Source organism: Talaromyces rugulosus, chromosome III (assembly GCF_013368755.1).
Source record: "Talaromyces rugulosus chromosome III, complete sequence".
In the NCBI taxonomy this organism is placed as follows: domain Eukaryota; kingdom Fungi; phylum Ascomycota; class Eurotiomycetes; order Eurotiales; family Trichocomaceae; genus Talaromyces; species Talaromyces rugulosus.
Window position 1 is genome coordinate 1,457,188 of NC_049563.1, and position 18,254 is coordinate 1,475,441.

At 45.2% G+C, this 18,254-nt stretch overlaps 7 protein-coding genes across 7 annotated transcripts; 3 read left to right on the plus strand and 4 right to left on the minus strand.

Moving 5' to 3' along the window:
* Positions 1-85: 85 nt before the first annotated feature.
* Positions 86-2,597, minus strand: TRUGW13939_05363 (uncharacterized protein; the record flags this gene model as incomplete). Its single annotated transcript, XM_035488527.1, has 3 exons — positions 86-1,922; positions 1,980-2,327; positions 2,494-2,597. 3 exons carry the CDS (start codon positions 2,595-2,597, stop codon positions 86-88), a joined length of 2,289 nt encoding a protein of 762 aa, XP_035344420.1.
* A 325-nt stretch (positions 2,598-2,922) lies between these two features.
* Positions 2,923-3,661, plus strand: TRUGW13939_05364 (uncharacterized protein; the record flags this gene model as incomplete). Its single annotated transcript, XM_035488528.1, has 2 exons — positions 2,923-2,976; positions 3,038-3,661. The coding sequence occupies 2 exons, from the start codon at positions 2,923-2,925 to the stop codon at positions 3,659-3,661; spliced, it is 678 nt and encodes a 225-aa protein (XP_035344421.1).
* Positions 3,662-3,722: 61 nt separating this feature from the next.
* TRUGW13939_05365 (uncharacterized protein) lies at positions 3,723-7,719 on the minus strand (the record flags this gene model as incomplete). Its single annotated transcript, XM_035488529.1, has 8 exons — positions 3,723-3,835; positions 4,006-4,949; positions 5,002-5,591; positions 5,765-6,177; positions 6,253-6,350; positions 6,684-6,773; positions 6,839-6,994; positions 7,049-7,719. 8 exons carry the CDS (start codon positions 7,717-7,719, stop codon positions 3,723-3,725), a joined length of 3,075 nt encoding a protein of 1,024 aa, XP_035344422.1.
* Positions 7,720-9,732: 2,013 nt separating this feature from the next.
* TRUGW13939_05366 (uncharacterized protein) lies at positions 9,733-10,698 on the plus strand (the record flags this gene model as incomplete). Its single annotated transcript, XM_035488530.1, has 2 exons — positions 9,733-9,904; positions 9,995-10,698. The coding sequence occupies 2 exons, from the start codon at positions 9,733-9,735 to the stop codon at positions 10,696-10,698; spliced, it is 876 nt and encodes a 291-aa protein (XP_035344423.1).
* A 3,053-nt stretch (positions 10,699-13,751) lies between these two features.
* On the plus strand, positions 13,752-14,807 carry TRUGW13939_05367 (uncharacterized protein; the record flags this gene model as incomplete). Its single annotated transcript, XM_035488531.1, has 1 exon — positions 13,752-14,807. One exon carries the CDS (start codon positions 13,752-13,754, stop codon positions 14,805-14,807), a length of 1,056 nt encoding a protein of 351 aa, XP_035344424.1.
* Positions 14,808-14,861: 54 nt separating this feature from the next.
* TRUGW13939_05368 (uncharacterized protein) lies at positions 14,862-15,839 on the minus strand (the record flags this gene model as incomplete). The annotated part of the gene is made up of 4 exons (XM_035488532.1): positions 14,862-15,107; positions 15,168-15,426; positions 15,500-15,638; positions 15,692-15,839. The coding sequence occupies 4 exons, from the start codon at positions 15,837-15,839 to the stop codon at positions 14,862-14,864; spliced, it is 792 nt and encodes a 263-aa protein (XP_035344425.1).
* A 333-nt stretch (positions 15,840-16,172) lies between these two features.
* Positions 16,173-17,042, minus strand: TRUGW13939_05369 (uncharacterized protein; the record flags this gene model as incomplete). The annotated part of the gene is made up of 1 exon (XM_035488533.1): positions 16,173-17,042. The coding sequence occupies one exon, from the start codon at positions 17,040-17,042 to the stop codon at positions 16,173-16,175; it is 870 nt and encodes a 289-aa protein (XP_035344426.1).
* Between the last annotated feature and the right edge of the window lie 1,212 nt (positions 17,043-18,254).

Here is an 18,254-nt window from a genome sequence, read left to right on the forward strand (position 1 = left end):
ATTATTATAACCACAAGTACCTTAATTACAGTTTATTTTAGTTAGATTTGTGACATAATGAACAGAATAACAACTCTAAAAACAATTATTGGCTCAATAGAGTAGCTTTGATGTGGTTCAACGCGCTTCCTGCTCGGAGCCACGGTATTTGACCGGCATGGTAGCTGTGATTCAACGTAGCTTCCCAGGAATCGCCCTCCCGAGGCTTAACCTGCATAGCCACCTGTGATCCAGGCTGGAAGTCATCGTCTTCAACCCCAATCAGGGTAATTTTGTCCCCCTCGCGAATAAGGTCATAGTCGGCAGGATCATTAAAGGTGAGTGGCAGCATGCCTTGCTTCTTTAAATTCGTCTCGTGGATTCGGGCAAAGGAGCGTGCAATTATTGCCACGCCGCCCAGATATCGAGGCTCCAATGCCGCATGCTCACGCGAGCTGCCTTCACCATAATTATAATCGCCAACAATGCACCAATGTATCTGGTGCTGCTTGAGATCCCTGGCAACCTCGGGCACAACTTGAATGCCATATGTTAGAGGGTTTCGTGTATGTCCAAGCATCCGAGAATCATCAATAAATGCATTAGTAGCGGTTGTTAACATATTATTACTGATGTTTTCCAAATGGCCGCGATATTTGTACCATGGCCCAGCCGGGGAAATGTGGTCTGTTGTGCATTTCCCCTTCACTTTGATGAGCAGTTCCATGTTTTGTGTGCAGCCTACTTTCCACGGATTAAAAGGCTGAAGAAGTTGCAGTCGGTCCGAATCCGGAGAGATGGTGACAGTTGATAAATTGCCTTCAGGTGAAGGCTCCTGGAATGTGTCAAGTCCAGTTTCGAATCGGGAAGGGAGCTCCTGGCCAACCGGAGGGCTAAATCGAATGCTGTTTGGAGAACCTTTATCCGGGATTATACTGTCCGTTAATGGATTGAAGTCGAGTCGGCCCGCATAAGCAAATGCAGTCACCAATTCCGGTGAGGTCACAAATGAATGTGTTGCAGGGTTACTATCGTGACGGCCAACGAAATTCCTATTATAGCTGGATATAACTGAGTTTTTCTCTTTCCCTCGCACATCGACGTCTTTTCGATCCCAAGAACCCACACATGGCCCGCAAGAGCTACTGAGAACAAGTGCGCCAGCATCTCGCAATTCTTGAAGTATTCCATTAGCCTCTGCTGTCGCTCGAATCTGCTCGCTTCCTGGGGAAACCATAAAGGGAGTTTTAAATTTAGGGAATCCAGCAGTACGAGCTTGTGCAACAATCTGACGGGTTTTTTCGAGATCTTCAAATGAGCTATTGGTGCAGCTTCCCATCATAGCGTGACTCAATTCCAAGGGCCAGTCTTTCTGAGTAACTGTATCTTTGAGCTGAGAAATTGGATGGGAGAGATCTGGTGTATATGGCCCGTTGACATGAGGCTCTAGGGAGCTAAGGTCTAGCTCGATGACATCATCGTAATAGCTTTCTGATCCTTCATCTGCGGTAAGTAGTGCGGCCTTGGATTTGTTTGACACATTCACTGATTGTTCTCGCTGAGTAGCTCTGAGATAGCGACCCATGGCATCAGAATAAGGGAAAATGCACGAAGTTGACCCTATCTCCGCAGACATATTGCAGATGGTTGCCATCGCAGTTGCTCCCAAAGTCTCACAACCTGGCCCAAAAAATTCAATGACCCGACCTTTACCTCCAGATACTGTCAAAATACCCGCAAGGTTGCAGATGATGTCTTTTGTCGAAGTCCACCCAGAGAGGTGGCCAGTGAGCCGTACTCCGACAATTTTGGGTGTGACTAGTTCCCATGGCATGCCGGACATTGCGTCCACCGCGTCTGCGCCGCCAACTCCTATCCCCATCATACCTAAGCCTCCTGCATTAGGACTATGAGAATCGGTTCCAATGAGCAAGCCGCCGGGCCTTTTAGCTAGATATCAGTAATAATACTCATCAGTTCAGAAAAACTCAGTCTCTTACATGGCGTAATTCTCAAAAATAACAGTGTGGATAATGCCGGAGCCCGGTTTCCAAAACCCGATGCCATACTTCTTGGAAGCACTGCTCAAAAAGTCATACACTTCCGCATGCTCCCCTAGGGCCCGGGACATATCTAGATCGGCGCCCTTCTCGGACACCATTAAATGGTCACTGTGCACTGTTGTAGGAACTGCAACCCGCGGGATACCTGCGCTGATGAACTGTAATATTGCCATGGTTGCAGTAGCATCGTGACAAGCAACACGATCTGGCCGTAGTCGAAGTATTGTATGTCCGCGTTGAATGTGGTTTAAATCCCATTCTTTGTGGTCTGTAAAGATAAGATGACTGTATAGTAGCTTCTCCGTTAGTGTTAGAGGCCTTGTTGATCTACCCTTGACCAAGTCCAAGTTGCTTAATTGTTGATGATAGCCAACTCCAAAAAGCTACATATGCGCAGTGCATGAGGTCAATAAAAATCATTTGAAGCACCGGCAAGGTAGTGTGGACATACCGAAGACTTTTGGTGGGTTGTAAATTTTCTAGTGCTCCAGGCGCAAATCCACCCTTTTCCCTGACGGGGCAATAGTAAACGGTGCATATTGTGCATAGTTTCATCTCAGAACAATTGGATTGCCCCAAGACTGCCGTCTAAGTACGAAGATAAACAGATTCCCAGCTCATTTTCATGAGACCATCTCCGTTCAGCTTGAGTCTGCACACATATTATGGACAGAGTAGTCTTCGATTGAAGATTACCATGACCAAGGCTGTGGGGCCAGGAGTAATCCGGCTGTTTGTGGGGCGCCTGGAGTGCTCCGCGCCTGTTTATTTGACGAGTTTGCAAGCTTTGTCTGCCGTTCTGCTGTTTTCAATGATACAAACAAACGCATTGTTGAAAACGCCCGAGGAACGCCAAGTACATCGCATACTTGAAAAAAAAATGGGACTTCAGTCAGATGCAGTTAACGCTCTTCGAAGATTCGCTTCGTGCGATGTTCGTACTACAATGCGAATCCTTATGAGTAGCAATCACGATGCTAACCGTGCATCTTTAGATTGGCGACGCTCTGGTCAAGCTAGGGGTGCCTAATGGTGGCTATCTCTCCGGTCTCAAGATGTTTTCCCCGGGGTTGATGTGCACCAAAACCAGGCTTTTTGGGCCTGCGTACACTGTGCGCATGGTTCGCGATTCCGACAAAGCATCTCCTAGCCTTACAAAACACTTTGCGGATGCTATTTCGCGGGATAGTGTGGTGTTCATCTCACAGCCCAAAGGCATCGTGAGCGCTTGTTGGGGTGGACTCATGAGCACGCGAGCGAAGACCCTGGGAGCAGCTGGGGTTGTGATTGATGGCCGATTTCGTGATCTAGCGGAGCATCAGGAGATGGGCATCAAACTGTTCGCCCGTGACACAAGTATTCTAGGTTCGGCATCTTTAACTCGTTCATCAGAGTTGAACGTGCCGGTAATTTATGAATCCGAGGCTGGCGAAGCAGTCACCGTCCGGCCCGGGGATTTTATTGTGGGAGATGCCGACGGTGTCGTTGCAGTGCGCGTGGATAAGATAGAGAGCTGTGTTGATCTGTGTCAGGAACGATATGAAATTGATGAGGAGACACTCAAGCACTTGAAAAATGGAGAGGAAATGGGACCTACCATCAAGAAACTTAGGAAATAAACAGAATAATAAGATTCACAGGTTTTTGTTCAAATCAGAATTTAAATCTAGAGACCAAGTGTCATATATCGGTGCTAGAAAATTTCGAGAACGGATCCCAACTCCAATCTCCCTGCAAATAATCGAAAAAGAAGCTATCCATGAACGTATCCATGCTTTCGACATCGGGTTCATCTAGGCGCGGATTACTAGAGTTAGTGGTAGACTTAATAGCAAAAGAAAATAAATAAAAGAGGGAAAATAAGGCTTCGCTATGACCAGGCGCGAATAGGAATTGGACAGAGTGCAGGTGTATGTATTCCATTTTGGAGAAACAGAAATGATATCGTGCTAGGGCCACTTACCGTAGGTACTTTGATGCCCTGTATTCCCCTGGTCTGTTTCAGACGGCGAAACTGGTCCCATTCCTACCACAGATGATGCAGAGTCTAGACGAAGAAGAGAATCATGAGAATAGCGAGGTTGACTTTGTATGCGGCTGGGAGCAGACGGCCCGTCATTATTATTCTGTAAATTGCTCAAGCGTTTAATCGTTAGATCGACGAGTTTGTCAAAGCTTTGTTTGCCCCCTCGCACTGACGGCCACCATTGCCCTCCAATGCTTAGCAGATTAGAGCAAGTTCGTAGATCACACAATGCCTCTGCTAATGGAGTCATTGACTGGATTTCATGAGACGACCAGAAACAAAAAATGATGGTGGCCCCTGAGGCGAAGATGCCATGGATGTCTCTCCAATTGAAGAAAAGACCTTGCTCGTCATGTAACTGCTTATATATGTGAATGCGCTTCCGGGAGCTTTCATAACAAACATGAAGAGCGGATTGCGTAGGATGTGGGGTCGATTGAGATGGTTGGTGAAGTAAAGTCAAAGTGGCATGATAGAGGAGCTCCAATTTGAGATACTCACAGCTGGGCTTTACGGCCTCTTCACCCACAGAATCATGGTTAACGGGACGAGAGCAAATCTTCTGAGTCTCGGCTATCCAATGATCCAGAGCAGCTTTAAGACGCGTTTGATTTTCTGCATGATCTCGGGAAAAGTTGAAAACGCGATCATTGGTGTGAAGGTGATAAAAAAGGAGCTTGATTTCGGATACGTACTGGTCCAGTTTGAACTGGTGAATTGAGATTTCGAGATCGTTAAGCTGCTGTGGAGATGGAAAAGTGCTATCATGACAACCAGCTATTGAGGCTGAATTGTAACGAATTCCTCTCGCGTCTGGGAGCTGTATATCAAAAGTTTCATCTCGTATACCTAAAGGGCGGCCTTGAATAGTTGCGATGGTCCTGTTATTGCAATTAATTAAGATTATACCGAGAGCATTTCACAAATTCATACCGTTCAAGCTTGTAAACAGTATAGAAGACAAGTCGCTTTAGAGAAACTGCTGTCAACGAACCATCTACAGTCGCCCTAGGTTCGCGTTGAAGGCCAAGGTCAATGCAATGAGACACGGCAATGTGGCCGAGCGTCCAAATGTTGAAGTCAGCTGGGCCAATCATGCCTTGCGTAGTCAGTAATAGGATACTCTGCAGCCCAGGCAGCGATATCGTCGATATCCCTTCGGTGGCTGCAGTCAATGCTACTTTGTAAAACCGGGTTGGTGAGAAGTCGAAATTCTTGTTTCGTGTTAAAAGGGTGGCCGCTAGTGAAAACACCATAAAGGCGTGAAACACAGCAGTGAAGAAACTAATCGGAGTGAAAATCTGATCCCCAACTTTGTCAAGTTTGCCGTTATAGGAGAATGGAGGAATATCCTCTATCCAGCCGTTTCGGTCCGTTTTATTTGCGTATCCTCGACCGACACAGAGAACAAGGGCATTATATGCATTTATTATGGATGCGGGATCAAGAAACGGGTAATCGATGTGAATCTCTTGGAAGTAAACCCCAAAAAGGGTTCTGGCTTCCTGGGGCTCCGGTAGGTCCTATTATGAATGTCAGAATATCGATCTAGTCTCTTCTTGGTATTATCAAGACATGCGTTGGATAGTTGCTTGAAAAGTGAGCGATATTTTTCAATAGGGTGTTTAATTTCCGTCATTTGATCTCGCTGAGATGCGAATTTGGAAGTTGCTCGTTGATTTTGGGACAAGAGGACGTTTTCTGCGCCGATCAGTTTCGTAAAGAGTACACCCGAAGAGGATCCTAAATATGATTTCTGTCGTGAGTCGGAATGAAGAGAGATCATTCCGAGGTCTATTGCCACAGAACGAGCTTCTATGGACGGCACATCCTCTTCAGAAGCCTGTAGGGACGCATAAGGTCGTTTTCTGGGTGAAACTTCAGGTGTATAGTCTTTAGGTGCTAGCGAAGTGAAGGACTCCGGACCATCAGCACCATCTAGCCTTCTAGGTGGTGTCCCTAGTATAGATTCACGCATAGGGAATGAAATGTTGGTAGAATAAGACTCGACATCCGGCCCCTGTGACAGATCGAATTCCGGGTCTAGTAGCCTGATACTTTCTTCTAACCACCTGATGCGGGAGAGACATCTCGTAGCATAACTGAGAGCTTACTATTAGACACATTTTCCCTGTTTGAAAGACCATTATCTTTGACTGCACTTGCTGGATAGAAGTTACTTACTCACGTGGGATGGAAACGTCGGCGTTGCGGCCATCAACGTCAACGCACGAGACACCAGCTCGCGTGCAGTGACCACACGCTGGAATACCTCCATCACACTACAAGTAAAATATAACGGATGCAGCTATTAGAAATTTGCTTCACAGTATGGTCATGGAGGCACGTAATTGCATCCGCTTCGGCCATCATCACTTACCTTGACTCGCTTAGCTCGACACCGTCGGCAAGCTAATCGCACCTTTTTAGAAGAGCCGGGTGTTTCCGCCTCATTTCCTGCAGGCATTCTCGACGGTAGCAATTAAATTAGTACTAGAAAGCCCTGTATACACAAGAAAAAAGCGTGCTCGTAGCAAAGTGATGTGATGTGACGAGAGGAAAGAAGATGGAGCCGGGAAGGAATACCTTGGAGCTAACCCTAATTCGGCACGAACCTAAGTTTTACATCGGCCAATAAGAACTCGATTTTGTCGTTTGCCCATAAACCAGTATCTACTCCGTAATTTTGAGAAGGGGAGCTTGATCTATTATAAATAGCTATTCCATAAATTTTTTTAAAAATAAAAATGTCCATTTCTACCAATCATACAGTGATTTCGGATTAGACACCATCAAAGCGCCCCATTCTTCTGCAGATACCCAAGAGCGCAGACTTTTAAGCCAAGCCAGGTCATCCACATCGAGGCAAGAGACTTCAGCCATAGCCTCTTCATAAGTACGGACTTTCATTTCCGGGGTATGTGGCCTATGTATTCAACCGTCAGTACTATCACGCAGTTCAGGAAGCTGGTCTACTCACCAGTCGCTACCCCACAGAGTCTGCCGTGGGTTCGCATCGAAAAATGCTCGTACCAGCGGCTTGAGGTCCTCATAGTTTGGAGCCTGTTTGCTCACACGATAAGGGGCGCTGATTTTGACGAAAAGATGGCCGGCCCGCACTAGATCGGTAATCTCCTTGAAGCCAGGTTGCTGTGTGACATCGGTGGCAACACCATTCTCGGCTGGCAACAAACTGGAACCCTTGAGCAATGCGAAATGGTCCGTTACTAGTTTTATCCGTGTGGGTACGATCTCTTGTTCGATGAACGGTTTGAGTCGCGCCCAGAATTCCGGATGTGTATGGGTGAAGGCCATGCTCCAACCAGGGCAATGCTGTTGGAGAATACGACTATGGTCGCGCAAGGCTGCCATCTGTCGTTCAACGTCGTGCATTGCTTGATATTTATACATATTAACTCGAATGCCACGAATACCACTATTGTGCAAACTAACGAGTTCTTCGGGAGTCACAACGGCCGGGTCGATGACGCCGATTGCTTTGGTTTTATTGGGCTCGAGCTCCAGCACAAAGGTCCTAAGCGATGAGCAGTCGGCGCCATAGGAGAGTCCATGAGTGAGAACTGAATTTGTTAAGCCCAATTTTCGCAGGTGTTCTCGGAATTGGTCAACTGTTGCAGGCGGTGGAGTCATGTGTCTATTGGGCGAGTATGAAAAGCGGACAGCTACATGTATCGTACGCGAGTTTATCAGAAATGAAAGTGCTTCATGGTCGAAGAGGGCAGCCAGCACTTGAGGACATACGATCAAAGATATGGTGATGGACATCCCAGCCTCCGTTAGGAAACAGTTCTCGTACGGACCCCATCTTATGGCAACCCTGTCAACTGAAAGGTGAGGGTATATAGGTATTTAATTGTTAAAAAATTCTTGGTTTGTCTTATTTTTTACTTCAATGTGTGCTTTTCGATGGAAGATGTGTTTTATCTTCACTATGTGGGGAATGCACACTTCCCCTCCTCTGAACCTGGAGCACTCCGGCGTAAGCCTCGGAGTGCTCCAGGTGGACAACACAAGGGGTGGTTGAGATAGTTGACGTACAATTTTATGACTACAGTATCGAATGGGCTTGGTATCGAATATATTGTCAGTTTCTCTTTAAAATTCAACAATATGTTCCATCGGAAATCACATGAGATGATTCAATCCAATGTTGTGCTGTCAACGACAAACCAACCCAAGCTATAGCCATAATATTAATTTGATTTAAAAGACGCACCACTCGTTCATCACCCAGTTTCAGCCTCCTCCCCAGTCATCCCCAAGGTCGGCGTCCTCCTAGCGCCATCGCTTGTTGGAAATAATAAGGGGGTTGATGCGGACACCGCCCTCCTTCCTAAATCGGTGTAGTCTTAAAATTAAATTTCCTAGTAAATTCTTAGTGGTTTTGATTACTCTATCCCAGTCTAAGAACTATACTTATAGATTTTATTTCATAATAGCTTTATAATAATTAATGCGCAAAGAATTTTTATAAGGGGATTCTTAATTATTTCTGCTTTAATTGATTAGTTCTAATACTACTAATATATCAACCTACTCGATACTAAAAGATTAGTAATATAGCACTAATACGAGTGTTAATCTAGCTTATATTACTAAAACTAAGCGATAATTTCTTATTATTATAAGTAGGTAACAATTTTTTATTATTATTAAAGCTAAATAGGTATTCCTTCTTATTAGTATCTATAAAGATAGATAGTAGGCTTAGATTAATATAGACTCTAAACTGGGATTAGATAATCAAAACCGCTAAGAATTTACTAGGAAATCTGATTTCAAGCCTACGACGGTTTGGGTTAGAGGGTGGTGTCCGCATCAATCCCCAATAATAATACCCGAAGGAGCTACGAATGGGTTACCAAAAAGGCTACCGCGTATATGTGGCTATATTGGTAGCGTATAATTCCCGGGAACTAAGATTGGTCCCTTGATCCAAGCCTCCAACTCTCTCCACGCACGGTGACAAGATTAAAAATCCTGGTGCCAATCGTAGACATGTTCCTGGGCAGCCACTGCTTGAGATTTTAAATTAGCACTCGAAGAGTAGCGTACTATTTAGGTTTTGGCTGTGTTGGAAATGCAGCAAGAACAGCCGTTTTTAGACCACGCGACAACATTGATTACTGGAAAGTTTGGGTATATATATATATCATAATAGGTAGGATACCCAATATCTTCACAATTCAAACAGCCTTCTATCATTAATTGCGTAATAATAACAATAATGGGGAATGAGTGAATTGTCAGAGCGCCATGTTTTCCCCCTTTAGCCTCCGTTCAAGCCCGTCCAAACCCGTTCGCTGGCGCTAGTGGCAGACTAGCAAATCCAGACTCCAACAGGGGAGATCGCGAGAGGGCTGAAGTCAGCCCCCAAAACTATGGACCAATCCAATTCAATTGTCAGGAGTCCATCTGAGACCATCGCGAAGTGGGCCGGGTAGTGTTATCATTTATGTCAATTTACTGTCTAGACAGTCTGTGCATTATTAGTACATTATTACTGCGTCTTTCCGCTGTCAATCGTCAACTTTGTTTTCTTTTTCATCTTCCATATCGCATCCAGTTTTCATGTTATAGTCATGGTTTTTTGGCACATTTACCTCTATTTTTCAGTTTATCGTTGATCTGAAATAATCAATGATGGTGAACCCAGGTCATTTTATATATCCGCCACCTAACAGTGAAACCGACGTTCAAAAGTACAACTATCTCGACACGGTTATTGTGTCCTGGGAGACTCTTGCCCAAAATGTGACGCCCACTTACCTCAGTATATATTATTTTCTAAACGACGGAAATGGGTGGCAACTTGGTATGTCAACGTTTTCGTTTATTTTTATTTTTTTATTCCATGGGACCAGGATTTTGACTCGGTTTCTAACAATTTATTTTTTTAACGCAGGTTATAATCAGTCCGTGCCTACCGAGGGATCGCGAAAAGTCGATCTAAACATTATCGAAGCAGGTTACTATGGCCAATTCAATTTGATGTATTGGCTTCCGAACAATGGTGGGCTTGGAAAATATCTCAGCGAATTCTTTACCGTGAATCATGATAAAGATAGTGAGCCAGTCATTTGGGGGTCTACTTCGAGTGCTACTTCGAGCGCAACAACCACGTCAACCTCTTCAACAGCCACATCTACACTATCGACATCCACACTATCGACATCCACACTGACAACATCTACACTGGCAACATCTACGCTGTCAACATCCACGGTGACCACTTCATTAATCACGTCTACACTGGCAGCAACAGCTACTACGTTAGCTACTCCCGGGGCGGCTAGCGCCAGCACACCAGGGCAGGCATCCACTGCTACCGGCGAGGGTTCACAATCGTCTTCTTCTGGACTCAGTAAAGGAGCTATTGCGGGTATAGTAGTCGGCGTAGTCGCCGCAGTATTAGCTGTGTTGGCTATTGCAATGTTTCTTTTCCGTCGAAGGAACAAGAGCCATACACAAATACGCGATACCACGCCACGCGAGCTCGATGAAAAGGTCAACGAGCAACTTATACTCCAACCCGTTTCCGAGCTCCCAGCAACAAACCGAACGGCGGAGCTTTCGTCGTCACGGATGGTTGCAGAGCTTCCATCATGATATCGACTCATACGGTTTATAAGTCTTAACCTTTACTCTGATCGATCCATATCGAATTATGTTGGCCTTTGTCGCTTCAAGCCCTAGGCTAACAACAACACCATCTCTCTTGAGAGTTTCGCCGGTATCGTGTCAACTGGTACAAATAATATATATGTCGGACTATGTGAATGAGCCTTGCCACTAGCCTGTGTGCCGCATATACATGTACATGGTCCTCTCAAGATCCGGGTATTGGCACCAGTTGACCTCGTGTCACATCATAATCATTACTTAATTATAGAATCCAGCCAAAGAATTTTGTCACATTGTATGTCTTTCTAGCCGGCTCATTATTATTGTAGAACCCTTGGATCCCATTTCCTCCGAAGCCAAAAAGGCCGAGAGTTTGAATGTATAGCGGGAACAAAGACCGATATTATTGCCGGTGTATTTAATATTTGATCTAGAAAATCCCTCAAAAGCAACGAGCTTTCGGAGAGAACGCTAAGGCGGTTTTTGGAATCGCGGGACAGGCGGCTTCAGCAGGGTACATATATCTCCTGTGGAATCAAATCCACACACCAGGCACAGTTTCTAACGGGCGGTGTGTTGTTTTAAAGCGTGAAGATAAGGGTGACTATGTAATGAGGTTATCTACTTGCACTACGTCACCATGCAAGTGGATCTATCTCACAGTTTATAAGAACTTAACAGAAGGCTGTTCATAGTATTTTGACAGTTGATATTTGACATTGAATCGTGGATTGACTCTAGTAACTGCAAGATGTTTCTGGCATGTGACATTTAGAGTTTTGACTTAGCTTTGTAGAAAGAAAAACTGGCTGTTTAGCGGCGCTCTGACGTCAAAAAGGACACGCGGGGCATTTTCTATAAATAAAACTGAATCGAGTCATTAGTCATTTTCCATCAATACTCTGCATGTTCTTTGCTATTACTATCATCTTCGTCTCGCATTAAAATTACTTTGAATGCGCCCGGGCATATGAGCGGGTTCTTAATTTTGTTTTCAACAAAAATATCGAAAATTAAGAGCCATCTATGAGCTAGCCACTATGCATGTGCTAGTAGCTGAGGACAAGCAAGTCATCTCCCCCACCCAAAGGATATTGCAGGGTGTCCACGAGGGGAATATATTAACATTAAAAAAAACTTGAAGTTTGGTAAACCAGAGAATCATCCAAAAGCTCATCTCGAAATTTGGTGGGTTACAAATAACAATTCATATTGTGAATAACGGCCAAGAATGTCTTGACTATCTGGCATCACCGCCTGAAGTATGTCCTAGACCGGACATTATATTTATGGATGTACGTTGCCGTTCCATTCTTCAATGTTCTTTTCTCGTGTCAACCATGTGAGCATTGTGTAGCCATATCCAGGCTACATGACTGCGGAGCTGCAAGATTTCATTCCTGGCTGGAGAACTGGAATAAATTCGAAACCAAATAACTTGAAGTGATAACGAAATTTCAAAATCATAGTTGTCGATGCCAATTATGGGTGGCCTGGAAACAAGTCATATCATTCGCAATAAACCGCCTTTTAGCACGAATATCAACCTTCGTTTCACTCCGATCATTGCTATGGGAGCCTCTTCGATTACATCCGAACAGGAACTTGAGCGACTGCGAAATATGGGCTGTAATGATCTTCTGATAAAACCGATTAGGAAGCGCAACCTGCAGCAGATTTTATTTCAATATACTCGGCACCAGCCACGCCATGTCCCTGGAGTAGGTATGGCGATGGCGCCTGTTTGGGGTCCGGTCGGACTTAGAGCTTATCGGGGACCAAGATCGAGAATGTAATGGGGCGAATGATTCAAGAATTAGATGTGCGAAACAAACCTTTTACTTTTTGCGCCCTCAAGTCTCCGCTGCGGGTGCGGCCGCATCGGTTGCCACAAAGATGAACCATTTCATAATCATGAAAGTAAAGTAATGAGCAGCGAACAGCAGTCAAGGTTGTTTTGTCCTGCATTTAAATCCGGCTGTTTTTTTGGGTGGGGGGTGCAATTCGATATCCTGTTGATCAGCCTCGTTCAAAGTGTGTTACGACGTTTGCATTTAGTGTTTTTGGTAGAAATATGAAGATACGCGTCATCGTAATAAAATAGTTTGCATCATGTTAAAATATAGATAGAGTAAATGTCAAATACTTTTTAAAACATCAAAATGTATATTTAGCACTTGTGCATATTGTCATCTATTAAAGACGGGTCTCTGTTGGATCCATAGTGTTCTCCTTATCCCCTAACCCCGAACCTGTGCGGTATAAACCCGCACATGCGGAGAACATGAACGGATTGATCAGCAAACTCATATAGTAGAAGATTTATAGCTACATATCCACTTAAATGAAAGGCTGTCAATTGTACTCAACTCTGCTCAAGTAGGCTGGCTGATTCGTCACCGGCTCCCCTCAAGCACCATAACTAGGGGTTGTTAGCAAGGTAGTAAATTTTGATGTTTCAGTTTGGTTTAGGTGTGACGAAGTACATCAATAAAATGGGCATCATTGACTGACTGTTGAATAGATCTTTCAAGTTGAATGGTAACTCGGTATTAACACCACGAAGTCTGCCTACAGCAGGTTTGATTTATCTGACTTGTCTCTGTTGAAATGAGTAAGTTTGTATGTACTTCAGTACAAATGTTAAGTTTTTGTTTGAATTTCCTCGGATCGGTAGTACACCATACTAATATTACTAAGAATTCGTTAACAAATAAGAGCGTGATGCGAGAGCCCCGAGAATTTGTCAACCAAAATAGAGAAGAAACATAGATGATGCGGCTGTGCACGGTGCGGGCACGGCCGCATCATCACCTTGAAACCCCTACTACCATGAAATAGGGTCCACCATACTAATTCCAAGCTTTAAAGCTGATGGATATAAATACAAGTGATGTTTCTGCTTCGTTCGACTCGGCAATCTTCTCATTCACGAATACCAATATCATTCACTCTAATCGGTCGATTTACCAGTTGACCATCACAAACACCAAGCTACCCGAACATAGGAGAGGAAAGCACAATATATAATATACATAATGGGAAAGCAGTCAACCGTCCTCGTAACCGGTGCCAACGGATACATTGCCGCGCACGTCATCGCCGACCTACTCTCGTCCGGATACCGCGTTGTTGGGACTGTACGCTCCCAATCGTCGGCTGAAAAGGTCCTGTCCGCGCATGCAGTCCACAATGAGCAGGACCAACAAAACCTATCCATACAAATTGTACCCGACATCACTACTCCGGGGGCCTTTGACAAGGCAGTTCAAGCGGATGACATCACCGCCGTCATCCATGTTGCTTCGCCTTTCCACCTCGTCGTCGAAGATAATGAGAGAGACCTTCTCATACCAGCCATCCAGGGTACCAAAACACTATTGGAGAGCGCTGCAACGAATTCAAACATTAAGAATGTCGTTATAACAAGCTCCTTTGCATCTATTGTCAATATCGGGGAAGGTCTGCGCCCAGGCTATACCTATGATGAAACCGACTGGAACCCAGCCACGTTTGAAGACGGCAAGAATAGCGAAAGTGGGTCGTTTGCCTACTGTACAAGCAAGGCTCTTGCTGAACGGGCTGCATGGGACTTTGTTCGGGACCGAAAAGATCAAATTTCATTCACTCTCTCCACGATTTGCCCGCCAAAAATATTCGGACCGGCATTTTCCAGCCCGACACGGTCAGAATCTTCGTCATTGGGCATATCTATGAAGGATATATATGACCTTGTGGGCGGTGTCGAGAAAACCGTCCCTCAAACTCAGTTCTGGGCGTGGGTTGATGTTCGTGACGTGGCGAGGGCGCATGTGAAGGCTTTGGAGGTAGCTGGCGCAGCTCAGCAGCGATTTTTCATCACAGGAGGGAGATATTCGTATCAGGAGATTGTAGATGTGTTGAGACAGTCGGACAGGATCCCACAAAATGTGAAGACTGAAAAGCTCCCACTAGGAACGCCAGGCCAGGGCTATGCCGGGGAGTTTGTCTACAACGTGAACAATGAAAAGTCCAAGACCTTGTTGGGGCTGGAGTATAGAAGCTTGGAAGCTAGCGTCGTTGATGCGGCAGTACAGTTGGTTACTCTTGTTTAAAGATCAGAAAATGATGAGTTTGTCATATCTAGCTTGGTAATAGTTTTCATAAATCTACTTTAATGCAACAGCACTTTCTCCATCATCTTCAACCCTGGTAGTCGGTTTAATCCTAAAGCCCGAGTACAGATAGATAATCACAACGCTATACTCCATCAAGAGCGCCATGACTAAGAATGGAGCAATCGGTCCGTTTAGGGGATTCCATGTGTCATCATACGCAGCACGGTAGATCGAGAGAAAGGCGTACGTCAGCCGAACAATGAACAACGGCATTGCCAAGGTTGTTCCAACGAGGATCTGTTCAATCATTTAGCTAGACGGAAGCATTGAGTGGTATTAACGAGGAAGAGAACATACAAGCATGCTGTTTTGGCTCAAATTTCGTCTCTGTAGCCAGAAGAACGCCTGAAAGAAAATCATTCCACCAACAAAGGCAGCAACAACGTAGTATCCAGCGCGTGCGAGTTTTGTGCCGATCCGAACCGAGTTAATGTCGTCGTAATTTCCTTCGAGAATACCGCCGGCGAGAAGGAGACCAATTGCAGTGATAAAGAGAAGGCGGGAAGCCACTTCAAGATAATGCAAGCGGCGGTCGTCCCGATAATCAATCCGTGTGCTAACTTTGTCTTAGTTGTAGTTCTTGGAAGGAGAAGAGAAAAGAGCAAAAGTAAATAAACGAATATCCTTACATAATGTTTACCAGTCCAATAGTCGCTGCGATGCACGGAAGCACGCCTGTATTTAGAAGGATGGTAGCTCCGATGATCAGACCAGTGCTGGACGGGTTGTTCACATGGAGAATTTCTACAATTCCACCAGCCAGACGCACTAGGAGACTTTAATCAGTGATATTTTTCGAGTTTGATATAAGAAATACTTACTTAGCGTGAAGAGTGTAAGAACGTACCAAGCATAGCGTGGTAGGCCCTTCACTGCTCTGCGAAAGAAGAGGAGCGTCACTGCAGCGATCACCGCAGGAACATAAAAGACGATTTGAGCTATGCTCACTTGCGAGTGCTGGTCCAGCATGTTGAAAAATGTATGCCGTGAATATATCAATTGATACAAGTGATATTTCAGATGAGTGCCGTGTTGAGGAAAATAACAAGGAGACAACAGTCCCTTTTTATACACGTAGACTCGTATTTTGGGACGCGTAGATGTAGATTCCCCTATACTAGAATTATCCACTCGAAGCTTATTTTCATCAAATGGCCTAGTCACTCGCGACGACATTTGTCGCTATTCGCCCGTTGCGATTCATCACAATCTAGGGCATCGCAAGTTGAGGCTCGATACGGTTAGTGCCGATTCTAGCGACGGGCGCAGCCAGTGCCAAGCTTTTTGCCGGTCGCTGAGGCTCTACGCTAGGCCGCTTTCGGATCCAACTTGCGATGCACCACTGGAATCATTATTCTCAGCCTCAAGAAATTCTTCCGGTTTCGCGTTCTTCGGGTTATTGATGGTTGTGCTGTATTTGATTATTCGTAGTCCATTTTCTTGCAGCTTTCGTAGAGTCGCTTCCATCCAGGCAAGCTCTCGCTCAAAGCCAGGGAAATTCTTGGTTGTCTCGTATACAAAAGACAACGGTGTGCTGACAGACCACGAGCCGAAGAGAACACCGTTGTTCAGACAGTATTCTACTGACTGACATACATTATACATCAGCAGGCGCAAGTCTTTTCGACCATCTAGTGGCTTCAAACGAGACCGGTCATACTGATACCAGCCCGTTGGTTTCGCGACGAGGTATCGACAATAGCACATATCGTCATCAAACGCTGCACAATCTGGGTAATTTGAGCAGCGTGCATCTGCTGCATCAATCTCAATGTTTAATATCCCGCTGTAAAGAAAGAAAAACCCGGTCCATACCAAAAGCCTGCTCGACCAGTACAACATGAGGGAACGGGCGACAATGAGGCTGGGAAAATGATATGCGACAGGGAAAACCTTTCCACGCATCGGGTCATCGGCAGTATTAGGCTCGGTTGCAAGGACAGACCAATACATTGGTGACGGAAACTCCTTTTCAAGGTCGTCGTACACTTCTTGAAGAATACAGTCCATTTTCCAGCACTTGGTGATACAGCCAATGTGGAATTCAAGTTGTTTGAGAGGAGGGGAGTTTTCAAATGCCTCGGCATCTTTGTAGATTGCGGGTGCTTGACACAAACAGTCAATAATACGATCAACTGGACGCTTGGGCTGTACTCTAAAAGGGCCTTCCATCCAGAGTGGCGTTGATAAAAAGCTGGGCTGACGATTCGCCATGCAAACAAGTATCTGTTGCATGCATTCATGAGTTAGATGTGCCGATATATAAACTTATTTTTCAAGCAAAAAAACTAAAAAAATAATGAGAGAGAGAGAGAGAGAGAGAGAGACGCTTACCCCTTGTGCGCGAAAGCCAAGAAAAAGCTCATGAGCCACACCTGACAGATGCCGATCTATCCCGCGCGCTTCAACCAACCTCATGCAGCCTTTGCAGTGATTGTAGTACGCTTGATACCCGTCTCCTGGACACTCTATGACCTCGTACAGACTCAAGCACAAACACGCCGCTAGTGTTTCTTCATCATACATTAGTTTTGGGTTCCATAACGCCTTTTGAAGTTCATGTAGAGCAATTGTGTAAAGCTTCAAGCTTTCCTTCACTAGAGCGTGGTCATTGTGCATACGTCCTATGACTGAAGCCGAAATTGCGGATATGGACGCCTCCAGTGATGGGGTGCGCATCAACAACTCCGGCAGCTGCAGAATCCAAGTTCCACCTCGTGTGTTGCCAGATATCCCACTTGTTTGCGCTCCTTGTGGGATACATGTGGAAACAAATGTATTAAAGAGCTGTTGCCGGGTAGCTGCGGCGTAGAGTTGATTAGGGACCAAAGCGTAGGAGTCATGCTTATGACCTATAGGAGAATATCTCCCAAATTGATCGCCACTGTCTTCTATTGGCTGTAATGTTGTCGGTGACGGTGCGCATTGGTTATTTTTATTTTTAGTAGTCGTTGACGCTGTCCGGCTCATGTCGCTAAAAGAGCTCGTCACAACAAGTTTCTTCTCTTTCAGCTTTGCCTGCACCGGAACGAACACCATATCGCGGTCGTATCCTAGACATATCCTATTGGACTTGATGCATTGAGCACATTGCGGGCGTTGCAAACCGCACTTGACCACGCTCTATCAGCTGCTTGGCCATTGAAATAAATGCAGTCTTGAGAAAGAGCCACCCACAGCAATTTTCCGCTGCCTGCAGGTTTTGCAACCTTTGGATTTTCCCGGAACACCGACCATTGCAAGGTCGCATGAGATTTTAACTTATCAATCAAAAAAAATATGTGTCCAAATCCACTGCATCTCAAACTGCGTGGGTCGACTGTAGTAGTTGTTCTAGAAGGGAGGTTGACAGGCGAGCTGAGGTGAATAGCGGCCACAAGCAGT